This window comes from Haliaeetus leucocephalus, unplaced genomic scaffold (genome assembly GCF_000737465.1).
Source record: "Haliaeetus leucocephalus isolate CR32 unplaced genomic scaffold, Haliaeetus_leucocephalus-4.0 Scaffold146, whole genome shotgun sequence".
NCBI lineage: Eukaryota > Metazoa > Chordata > Aves > Accipitriformes > Accipitridae > Haliaeetus > Haliaeetus leucocephalus.
Window position 1 is genome coordinate 2,276,179 of NW_010972582.1, and position 13,127 is coordinate 2,289,305.

Genomic DNA, 13,127 nt, shown 5'->3' on the forward strand with positions numbered 1-13,127 from the left:
TGAAACAAACAAGGAAGATAATACAGTTGCAGAAATGTACCCAGAAGCCTACAGAAAGAGTTATCAGAACATCTATGACTGCCAAAACTCTTGAAAAGTAAAATAATAAATAATTAAAAACAAACAAACAAACAAACAAAACCCAGATAGACAGCATAAAGATGCAGATGAGAAAGAAAAAGAGTAAGTACATGGAAGAAACAAAGAGGTTTCACAGTCACCCTTTCAGGAATTTTGCCATAGGAATCAAGAAAGGCAAACAATATTTCATGCTCTTCTATTTCAAAACAAAAGGTACTGGAAAGAATAGATACTGCCTTCTCATGCAGCATCTTTCTCTCCGTTTTCTACTTTTATTGTGAGTCTGACCCAGCCCAGTTTCCTCTTAGTCTGTGCGCCCAGAGCCTTAGAAGCAGCAACATCATGTCTTCCAAACGTGCATGGCTTGTTAGAGAGCAAAAACCTGCCTGAACCCACAGAAACAGAGCAGACATTGGACAAATATCTTCAAGCTTTTGGGGGAAATCTACTTAGACAAACAGAGGCTAGGGAGTTAGCATAGTTTAACAGTGCACATTTATGTGATGCTTAGCATGGTCACTAGCAAAGTTTGAATGTTTCATGTTATAGAAACATCTTGAACTTGATGAGGGATGTTCATATTGTAAATAGTGTATGCCCCTTACTGAGATTCAGACTTGTGTAAAATAATAGCAGTGTGCACTTATGCATGCTTTACTTTAAACAGGGAAAAATAAAGATGTGCAAATTAATAAATAGTTATTACCTCAGAGCGGCAGTTTTCCCATTTCTGTGAGTACATGTGACCTGCCTGGTTTGGTATCCAATTTGTATGTCCCAATATTTGTTCTCCTGTCTATTCTGTCTGTTTCGATTCCTCTTCTTCTTAATTAACTCACGAGCCTCAGGATCCCGAACTGCCTTTTCCCTGTCCTTTTCTTTGTCTTTGCTCTTCCCTCGTTTCCTCGCTTGCCTTATTTGTCTCGAATGGGGCACTGAGCATGCACTCCAGGGTCCCACATTTAGGCTATACAGGCTTTCTTCAGCAGCGCACGGGCTAGACTGACAGATCTGAAACTCGGTGAGGTTAGGACAAGCAGACCCACCAAACTGTGGTGGAGCCACAACGTGCCGAGTTCGATGCTGAAGCCCGTTGCCGCAGGTCTTGGAGCACTCTGACCAAGGGGCAAATTCGGCCACAATGCAGTCCTGCCGGCATGGGATGAGGCATGCCTGCTCCTGGCGGGGCTTTGGCTCGAAGTACTCACAGATGACATCCTCAGCCGGAACCCCGTTGGACTTCTGGATACAGGTGATGTCCCTTGTCTGGATCCCTTCCTCCCCTCTGAGGCACTCCAGGGGCTTCTCATGGCTGCGGGAGAGGACAGGCTGGCACTGGTTCCAGCTGCCGATCTGCCAGTCGTATAGCTCCTTGTGCCAGTCGCAGACCCGAAAACAGCTCTGCTGGTTGTCTGGACGCTCCAGCTGCTTGCAGTTCGTGGGCAGCGTGGTCCAGCCCTCCACGTGGGCGCACCACACCGCTCGCGTCTGGATGCCACCTGGACCGCATTCATCTCCCATGCATCTCCCCCATGGACCTGGAAAACAAGAGAAGATGCTAACATTGCACGCTTAATTTTTCCTCTGCCATGGTGCAGAGCTCACAGAACCAGTTTTGTATTTCCTCCATCTCTAAGAATTTCATTCTTGTAGAAACTCAAACTTGGAAAACAGAAAACAAGTATGGGATTATTCTTCATCTCCTATTTTTAGGGTTACAAATACATTTCACTTTTTGTCCGAGACAAATTAAATATTTAATTTCAAGAACATACACAGGAATTAATCACATTAGAGGACTAAGAACCCAGCAATCACAAGGTCATCGTGTATTTTCAACTAGCGAGATAGGAGCCAAAGTCCTCCCAGCCAAGACATGGATTCAATCTTCTCTCTCACTTGCATGAATACGCTTTTCTGGACTGTTTTGGGTTTTGCTTCGCATTTCTACTGCACTACTCTTTATACCCTGATGCCAATTAATATCGTATTCTCGTCCTTCCATATTGTGTTAAATAATGAGAACAACAACATATTACATTTTGAAAAACAGAAGTAATTTCAGGTAGGCCACTTCTATTCTTTCCTTTATTATAACTAAAATAAAAATTAAAAGCCAGTTAAGGAGTGTTTGTTCCACATAATCTGTGAAGTGATTATACGGAATAAGTTCTTGAAGACAGAGACATACCAGCTGGTAACTCTCCAATGAACAGAAGTTATTGCTTTTTTTAAATCTCTAAGGTCTGTGGTAAATACTTGACGTGTTGTTATAATTAGTGTCAACAAAACCAATAAAAACCTATATCCTTGAAAGCTGATATGGTTGCTTTTCCCATTGTTAAAAACTGTAATATTCACCTGGTTCAACTCACAAAATCCACAAATCAGAGGGTAAAAAACCTGTATTTTTCAGGTTTTTAAGACGTCCCCTCATACACACTATGCACTGACTTACTATGAAAGAGGAAAAGAACAAGCAGTTCAGAAAAAAATATGCAACAATTTCCCAAAGAAAAGATGTCCATCTGCAAACAGTTGGTCACACAGAGACAATCCCTCTGACTGTGGAGTGCTCATGTTCTATGTAGAAATAGGGGCCAGGCCACACGATCCTCATTCACCTGAATGACCCCAGTAACAAGACTATTTGTGTGAGTAAAGTTGTGGGAGATGCTGGGCTGAGCCTTCATTATTTCCAAAACAGGTTAACAGAATAATTCTGGTACTGCACAAGACTAAGTTAAACGAACTATGGCAGGTACAAATTATTTACAACACTTTCTTATTCAATGACTGGAGGGAATATGAAGCTACATCTTATTACTGATTCCCACGAGCTTTAAAACTCTAATTGACTTCAACACAATTTTCAGCTCTTCATCCAACATTAACTTCAGTAGCAGTTTGGGAATGGGCTGATGATAGGCTATACACTTAGCCTCTGCTCCTCATTGCCTCTTTTTTAAGTAGACACCGCAGCTGAACAATGTGTTTGCAGTTCTAATATCCTAAGCATTAATACTCTATAGCAAATGCCAGCTGGCAGAGACCGATTCAGCCCATGGAAATTCATCTGTATTTTTTGCAGATTAAGTTTGAATTAGGGTTTCCAAGTTTTAGCTAGCTATCCAGAAAAACAAATGTTTGTTAAATACAAACACATTTCAGTTTCCATTTCATCAAGATTACCCTACGTTATCTCTAAACAGCCTTCCACAAATGACATAATCATTGTTGTATTTATTTTAGGTGTATTTACACTGAGTTAAGAGATATCATTTCCCCAGAACACCACTTGCAACACTCACCAACTTTAAAAGAACAGACTGCAGAAAATCTCCAACTAAAGCAGGTATAAACATGATTGAAATAAAGCTAAATTGTTCCTCTTGCAAACTACAAATTTCTGTCTTATCAGATCACTGCACCTTGTGTATACTTTGTGTGTTCAATGAAAAGATCCCTCTTTTTAAGGATCAGGTCTTTACTGTACTCCAGATGAAGAGTTTGCTCATTTGGGATTCTACCAAATTTCCAATCATCAGTTATCCAAGAAATCACATTTTACTTAAAAATTGAAGATACTTAGATGTCAAGCACAATCCAATTCATTGACATGTTTATACTAATACGAATGATAAAAATGTCAGTCTCAATGCACTAACTACTGCCTTTGGCAATGTAAATATGAAAAAAAATCTGTACATGAGTGTGATAATTGGCCAAAATAAGTTCTTTCAATAGATTGCAATAATGCTTTTAGAACTGGATCCAAAGTAACAATGAGGTGCACATACAGGCTCATGTATTAAACTGCATTATTTTGCTTTTGCTGTGAAGCAGTATGCAATTTTATAAAAGCATTGCCAGTGAGTACCAACAAACCACATTTACATGAACCTTTGAGCAAACTACTACTCAGCATCTCTAGGTTCATGTAGTTGTTGACACAGAGCTATTAGGGATATATCTGACCCTCTCCCTTATCTACATGAAGTTGATTTTTAAGTTTAAATACAAAATATTCTGTTTAGAGTACAAGGCTAAAAGTACACCAAAAGCATAAATTTTCACTTTACTGCACGCTTCTTTATATGACTATGACAGGGCCCTAAACTGAGCCACAGCTTTGGGGCAGGGATCTATTTAGGCTTTCTCCTCAGTGAGCTCCCTCAAAAGACTAAAAGGTTTCCACAGTTGACCAAACCAAATTTAATTTGCACGGAAACTTAAAACTTGTGGAGGGAGAAGGTGTTAAAGAACGCAAACTGAAAGCAAAAGCAAGAAATGAAAAAATAAGTGAGTTATACACAATTCTTCCCTTGCCCTCTGAGCCTCCGTGGTGACTCCGTGCTTTCTTTCCATACAGTGACTTTCTGAGTGGCAGTAAACACTGTCCTGTGCTCTCTGACCTCTAGAAATCCCTCTCCCCCTGCAGTCTGGCCATCTCCTCCCTGCCATACCCCCCACTCTCTCAAACTTTTTCTCTTTTCTACGCTATCTCCCCCATCTTTGTAGATGGCTCCACCAACTACATCTTCAAAAAATGTAACGCCAATTAGGAACACAAAAGCATAACTGGTACCATTCTTCACAACTAGCCACATTTCTCTTTGGGGTGATAGAAGGTGGGGGGGGACAACAACAAACAAAACCCAAACAAAATCCCCTAACACTTCCACACTCAGTGCTCCTTTAGAATAATAGTTTTAAGCTAACTTCCAATGAATTGATTTCAAAATACCTATGAATATCTCGGCAATCTTAAACAGCTTGCTTTAACCAAGTTGTCTTATTCTGGGAGAAGAAGAGGAATTGCCATGTTGTTACTTTCTTTAACTTTTAAAAAATAAAATTAAAAAAAATTTATTTCTAGCAATATGAACAGAAACTTGCTTTGACCAAAATTACTCTGAGAAATACCAGATTTTTTTTTTTTCTTTTGAAAACAATTTATGGCATCCACATTAACCAACATTTCATCAGTTTTCAGCTGCACAATGCTTTGAAATCTTCAGTTAAGTTATCCACATTTTCTTGTAGGAAAGTCACTGTTGTTAATCTCAAGCACTTGCTGAGGAACGTTGTTGCCATACGTTCTTTATATGGACCTCACAAAAAGAGAGAGAGAAGCTCCTCTGCAACTCCCTTTAGAGGTACGCATCTCTCTCTGCCAATTATAAAAAGAACCTACAACGATTCACTTCTAAATTAAGTGGCCCCAAACACATTGCAAACATCAAGGCCAGACATAGTTCTCATTTGAAAATAATCACAGAAAAGCAGGAAAAGAAATGTCTCTGAACTGAGTAAAAGGGCTTTGTGACTTTGTCCAAATAACAAGAAATGCATCCCAAAGTAGTCCTAATCCACTGTGGTTTTTTTCTCATTGCCACAGATGGAAGAGAGAGCACCCAGCACATGCTTACAATATTTCTTTGCTTGCTGATCAAGACATCACTGAAGATACATGATGAAAAAACAGTGAAGGCAGAGGCTTTGAATGATCCTCAGAAGTATGAGAAAACCACATACAGATCACCTGCAACATGCTTTTTATATTATATCATTATTATGGGCAGTACATTTACCACAACATTTGTAAATGTGAAATTCTGGGATAAAATTGATCTTGCAGAAACTAGTGTAGCATAGATATGCAATTAGGCAACGAAAGAGATCAGCAGAATGCAACGTGAAGAGTCTCACCCACCACCATCACTTAAAGGCTGCAGGAGGTGGGGGGTGGCTGCTCTTTCACAAATCCTCAGCTGATGTTAAACACTGGTAACAACAACAGAAAGTCTTTAGGAAAGCTGTCAAGCCTAATCAAGGCCTCATATGATGTTTTAATTTGCTCTTTATGAATATTCTTTAGGTTCTCTCTTTCCCACTGAAGCAGTCTTCACGCAGACATGCTGCTCTCCCTGCTGTGCACTGATCCAGTTATGCCTGGGCAACGGGATGTATATGCACTCAAACCGTTTTGCACTGGGGCAAAAAAGCTGCTGCTGTGAATGCAAAGCACTTCTTAGGATTTTGTTTTAAGCATATTTAGATGAGGGAGTCATAGTTTACCTGTAGTGAGCTGTACTTGTCTCATGAAAATACCATCATTTATCTGTTCTTTGTTTAATCAGCGTATTACAAATGGCAGTTACAGAAATAAATAGGAAGCTTGCTTCTTTGTTGTTGGGAGTTGTCACTGAAGTCTTAGTGAGTTTAAAATGTCATTAGTAATTCTTTGTCTTCTAAAGAGATTACTGTAAAATACAATATTAAGATTCCCTCTAAGCTTCTGGAGGATTAACATTTATTTTTGTCAGGGAGCAGGAAAGTAACTGAATTAACCATTACTGCAAGTTTATTCTGCAATTTTAGGGAGTGATCACAATGGAGTAAAAAAATCAAGACAAAATCCCCACTAAAGCACTGATAGCTTTGCAGCTAACTGAGAACAAAGCAAGCTACCGCAGTATTTAATATCTTATATATTAACATTGTTTCAGGTATAAAAATTATCACTATTTGAAGAAGAAAAAATTATTTTGGACTTTAATCCAGGGCAAATAAGTCTAGGTGAGAATCCCTTGAGTTTTCTCCACATGCAAATACAAAAAATTAGACAAAACAAGCCTCCTACTATCCCCTACATAAAACTCAAAACATCTCTAAAAACATCAAGCAAGACATTACTCCCATTATTAACAAATGAGGGTTGCACCACTGATTTCTTCTGAATTTTGGTGTACTCTCAATGAGAAATGGTTTTGACCCATTTTGTGTTACTGGTTTGGTGCGTGTAAGTAGCATTAACAGTTTAAGGCCAGAGAGAGAGACACGGACTGCACAAGACAATGAGCAGCTTAGTTTTCATTATTTTGAGAGGATTGTATTTAAAGAGAATACTGAGACACTGTTTAGCAGAAATCTACTTTTCCTAAGTTCAGAAACAAGCTAACATTACCCAGTATTGGAGACCTCAAATTTCTTTGTATTATGAGATGGTTGTGATGAGGGCCATGAAGGTTAAGTGGGTGATACAGGGCTGAGAGTCAGAAGGACACTAGTATTACAAGGTACAGTTCAAGCCTAAGCAGTAAATCTGGAGAGAGGTCAAAAAGACACAGATCAAGAAGTCTTTGAAGGAGATAACAGTGAATGCAAACTGCAGCTCCTGATAGCAGAGCTGGTCAAGGAGCAGGATGAACAGCAGGCCACTGAGAATGTAACAGCCTCAGAGCTGCTGCCAAATCACTTGCAGATCCGCTTGGCTAAACTAAAATACAATAAGCATGTCTATAACTTGGTACAGTATACCTGTATTATCTATATTTGCTGTCGTAATTGTGTAAAGCAAAGGAAAAACAACTGCTGCCGCAACAAAGTATTTTTATCCCAGGCAGTAGCTAACTGAGAAAGTCTAAACAGGAAACAGTCTCACTGGTACAGACACGTTGCATATTACACTGGGAAGAAGTAATACAGCAAAACGCCAAAATTCTAGATAAATTATTGATAGCTTTTTTTTTTAATATAGAATCTGAGATGCTGCCAACACGACAAGCTGGGTGCATTTGAAGAGACAGATTCTGTAATTTATACTATCGGGAGTGCCAAGACAGCAGAATATCATCGATAGACAAAACCTTTATTTTTGCATCTTTCCCACCCATGGCAGGACTCCCTGGGTGCTGTATGACTTGCTGCCTGCTCTGTTTGCCAGTGAACTCTCCCCTCCAGGAGTGCTATGGATCACCTTGACTGTTATTTCTATTTAATGCTTTTGTCTTTCTCAGCTCCTCTTTCAGAGGTTGAAAAGAACATGCAAGACAGTGTCTGCATCAAAGAAAATGGATTCAGGATATGAAAGAGAGATAAAAAAGGAAAGGATTCTCAACATAATAAAACATAACACCTGTGATTCAGAGGAAGATAATGGAGTATCAAATATGCCTACAAATTATTTGACTCCTAGGTTAATTTTTTTAATTCCTGAGAGTATAAGGGAGAGTGTAAGCCACACTGCAGTTCAAATAATTTCAGAATCTGAAGAACAAGTTCACATTTCTCAAATTAACAAGGAAATATAAGAATTAACAATAAAAAACAGTGATGTAGATTAATCTAATCTATAAATTACACATTGTTTCCCCAACTTTCCAGGGCACACTTTCAAACAATGAGATAAAGGCAAATTTGAAAGTATACAAAAATCAGCCACTTAGATATCTTTCTAGCTCTGCACATAATTATTAAGGCACTTTATAAGTCTGGGCTCTTTTATTCTTTCCCCTATTTATATCCATTGGGAAAATACATTCACACATGTTCTTGATACTACTAATGGCATGGTAATTAACATTATCCGTTTTCAAATTTCTCTTAAAATCATGAATGCAACACACATGAAATAAAACTAAGAGTAACCACACCAGTTTAAATTCTGACATCAACATTACAAAAAGCATAACGCTTATTCAGTGTTTCCCTAACTGAGCATTTTCATACTAGGACCTCACAAATTACTGGAACCAAATTTTACTTATTTTCCTCCACCAAGTACTCCTTTTGTATATTAGAAAACTGGTGTGTCTAAAACGAGGTTGTGTACTCCATAAGAAAAAATTTTGAATTTAACATGCTTTCCCAGTGTTGATGCAGTGGCCTACTCTTTTGCCATAATTCATTGTAGTTTTAACACCACATTTCACTTGGTAAAGGGGGTTTTTGTCTGCTTTGTGTTTTTTCTGCCTTAACACTGTGACAATTATAATATATATGGAAATTTTTTTCATCTGTTATAAACATGGAAAGGGTAAAAAGTATCTATTTCCATAGTACAAAAAAAAACCCCAAATAAACAAAATGGTCTCAAAAATTTTCTCCTTTATTTAATATAATGCTAGTTCTTCATCCCCCAGACAGCCAGGTCTGAAAAATCTAATTCAAGCTTAAAAGGAAAAGAAAAAAAAGAAAAAAAAAGAATAAGAAAAAGAAGAAAACCCAACCACCTCCTTATATTTATCACGGTTTAGTATTTATTTTGTTGCTCTGGCTGTGTGGATTCAAATTATTAAATAAATTGCATCAGAGCTCATACTTTTCATACCACACTTCTTCCCAAAGTAATTTGAATGTACAGCAGCGTAACACCCTTAAAATCGCTATCTATGCCGAAGCTATCGAGAGCCTCCAGCTCACAGTAGTAGTGCAACATGATTATCTGAAGTATATGCTAGCACATACACAAACATGAAAGGCTGACAGCTCACAGTGCAGAACTATCTGGCTTTGTGTTGTTGTCATAACCTGTAATGAAATCCTTTCCTTTAGGCTTATTATAAACTTAAGCTAATTCTCAAAACATTATTCAGTTTAAAACAGTTCTTCCTCCAAACCTTTTTTTTTTTTTTTTTAGCATGAGTTCCTTTAACTATTCATTTTTCCTTCATGTAGTATAGCAGTAACAGCCAAAATGAATATTGAATGAATACACGAAAGGAATGCTTAATTGAAGCAGCATGCTTTAAAGAGAAATAGAGCTTCTACGTTCTACAAAGCAATTACAGTGCTTTGAGCCTGTAGTCATGTTGTAATAAATACTTCTGATACCGAATACAGTTTTTTCTAGCCCAGTCTGTTTACATATAAAGCTGGTTCATGGACATTTCTTAGTTTCATTAGAGGTGGTGTTAATCCATACTAATGTATTCCTCATTCTCCTCTCCTTATGTTCTCTCTCTAGTCTGAAAAGCCAGATAACACTCTTCTGACAAAATGATGATTTCCATACATAGCAAACACCATTGCAGGCTTTGTAAGTTGGATGAAAGGCTTTATTAACCTTAGCTTGTATCTCTCCTACAATGTCTGTTTTGGTTTTTTCTGATTACTAACAGTTGAAAGCTGCTCTGCAACTCCTGCCTGACACAGCTATACTGAGTCAGACCAAAGACCTACCTACCCCATGACCCATCTCTTACATCAACAAAGAACAGAAGCTTGAAGAATATATCCATGCGGTAAGCATATACGATGCCTTCCCTGGTACCCTCCCAGCTTCCCATCATTTCCAGCTCACACACCATAGTAGACATATTAGTACAACCCTTCTAATATAATTAATACTTATACATGGACATCAGATAAAAAACATCCATGTGCTCTTCAACTGCCTTCTAAAGAAGATCAGTTTTAGAAATCATGTTAGAAACTCCTAAATTTGCTGTTCTTTTTTTCTGTGCAAGGCTACCAGAAATGTAATGATAGAAAACACATGGCATGAACCTATTTTTTCTTATGCAGTGGGCAAGGAAAAAAAAAAACAAAAACCACTCCCATGAACAGCAGAGCCAATTATGAGTGAATCTGTGAAATCAACAGTTACCTCCAACAATTATACAGACTAATCATGAATAAATATCAACATTTTACAATGAAAGCTCAATAATTATATGAGCAACATATTATTCTTATCTGTGTCCCTGTAGATTTTTACAGCTCGCTCTGCATCAGAATCTGATTTTAAGAAATAGATTATTGAGAAAACCAATTCAGGATCCACTGCCTACTAAAGAGTAGGGTTTGATTTGTATAGATTAAGATGAGGTTTACCTCTTGGTTTTGAACAAAGATTCACTGTTTTCTCCCTGTTGGCATTTTATATTCAATTTACTCACAAATCTCAAAGCAAATTTTAACTGAAATACTGCTAAGACAACATCTCACTTAACCTAAAAATCTCACTGCTAATACTATTCTCAGTGACTATATGTGGAAATGCAGATTTTTGGACTAATTCACCCAGCTAAGGCTTGCCCTTCATTTTTCATCAGAGTGAAGCCCAGTTAGATCAACTGAAAAAACACTGTTAGCCTTGTCATGACACCCGGGCATCAGCATGTGTTGCAGCACCAATTTCTTGGTACTATTAGGAGAGTTTATTTTTGTGAAGTCTCATGGTAATCAGCCATATTGAACAGGTCACAGGGACTTTAAATCAGATCACTTTCACTTCTATCATGAATAATTTTTCAATTCAGTTTGTTAAATGTGATTTTCTTTAGTACATGCAGGCTGATATATTAAAAAGAGAAGACAAAATATTTCTGTTTCAGTTAGCATCAAGACCAAGAGAATGCTTTTATTTTTTTTGCTTCTGTCTCATTTTCCGCCCTTTTATTTCTTTCCCTTGCTCATCGTAGCCTCCTGCTGTGGTGCTGATGGCCAGAAGCGCTAGTTGTGAGGCTGCTACAACCACAGGGTACATCCGTCAACACAGGCCATCACACTTGTGCCAGCCCAGAGGTTTGTAATCCCGGTCTCTGCTTACACTAGCTAAGGGCAAAAAAGTCAAAAGCCTCCTTCAGTGAGGTAGGAATAAATTTACTGCTACAGCTTTTCAACTAGACTACTAAAACCAGACATCTGAAATTAAATGTAGTATCTTCATGCACTGACTTTTTTAGAGGGTCAGACTTCCTGCAAGATGTAATGTCAGACAATGTAGCAGGAAGTTGGTTATAAGAAAACACTACAATTTAGTTGCATGAAGTCAGAAAGATTGTTCTCTCAGCCCTATTGCTAGCCTGCAGGATGATGTACGTACACCATTTCTGTCTCCTTGCACTTCAGCTTCTTCTGTGTAAGGCAGGGACAACAATATGAATTTTTAAAGCCCATTTAGATGTATTGATGAAAACCGGTGTGCAAGAAGTAAATAGCAGTAGGAATACATGTTCTGTCATTTCCTCCCTGGAAGCACAGAGTTTACTCAATATCTTTCCTTTGAGTTTTGCCCTAAATCCCAGCTGCATTTAAAGGTGTTTTAATAAAAAAGCAAGAAGCCCAAACGATAAGCTGCTACTTTTTCTTATTCTTGACAGAAATCTTACACATAGAGCACAGTGTGCATACTTCTCATCTGTCTTCCCTCTGCCTCCTTGGACACAAGAGAGCCAATATAGTTATTCAAGGATCAAATAGGAAGGTTTCTCATATCTCTGGATTCTTTACAGTCGTTTTCTTTGCCACTGATGGAATAAAATAAAATAGGAGACCCGAACTTAATGAATATGACTTAGATAATGTTCTGGACCTGTCGTCTTTTGGTTTTCTTCTAATTCATTGGAGCAAAGAAAGTTTCATAAAATTGCATCTTCTAAGTACAGAACATTACATAAAGGGTCAATTTTATATATTTATTTTTATTTACCTTTAAATATTTTATTACTTAATTTGTGTTAGACTGAAATAACAATCCAGTCATAAATCTTTTGAAGTGCACTAAGACTTTATGTCTTGCTGAGATACATTCTCCCAAGCATATCCTCTGTTCATTTATTATTCATTGTCATCTACAGTTTGCTGAATTCCTGTGAAACCCATTTTCAATTTTTAAATGGCAACTTTCCCCTAAAATTGTGGTGCTTTCATTATATAGACATAGTACTTAAAACTATGGGAAGGAAAGCCAACTAAGCCATGTGGATGTACTCAAAATACAGGTGCCGCTGTGTATCAGACAAGAATAGATCTCTATTAGTTTTGAAGAATTCTTGTCAGGACCATATGAAACTTGTCACTGCAATCTATGCCAGATAAGTAATGTCTTCATCTGAGTGCTCTGTAATCAATCATTTTAATTCCAGACACAACTGAGATAAATAATTAATTCCAAAAAAGTCACTATTAGTTACTTCCATCTGGCAAATGTGTTGCACAATTGTCTTAAGATAAGCATTTTTGTCTATTTTTGTGATGTTGGAAATATATCTAACAAACCCTTTGTGTAAATAGGGTTTTTTTTAATTTCTGGTTTAGAAATAAGTAGTAACTTCTATGAAATATTAATGTAGGCAGTCATTTCAGCATCTCAGACCATATCATAACTTTGTCTTTTAAACAGAACTCCCCATTAATTGCAGCAGTGACTTCTGCTTAAAAATACATGAACTTGATGTGGTATTATCACACTAATCTATTACAACAACCCAAGATGTCCTATTAAAAATGCAATGAATCACTATTACAAAAATTTA

General features: G+C 37.5%; 1 protein-coding gene across 1 annotated transcript in view; it reads right to left on the bottom strand.

The window, feature by feature from the left end:
• The window catches only part of THSD7A (thrombospondin, type I, domain containing 7A), a 207,521-nt gene that overhangs the window by 126,577 nt on the left and 67,817 nt on the right, over positions 1–13,127 (bottom strand). The window contains exon 2 of the mRNA XM_010561477.1: positions 788–1,619. Within this exon, the coding sequence (XP_010559779.1) occupies positions 788–1,619 (832 nt within the window). The remainder of the gene's footprint in view (positions 1–787; positions 1,620–13,127) is intronic.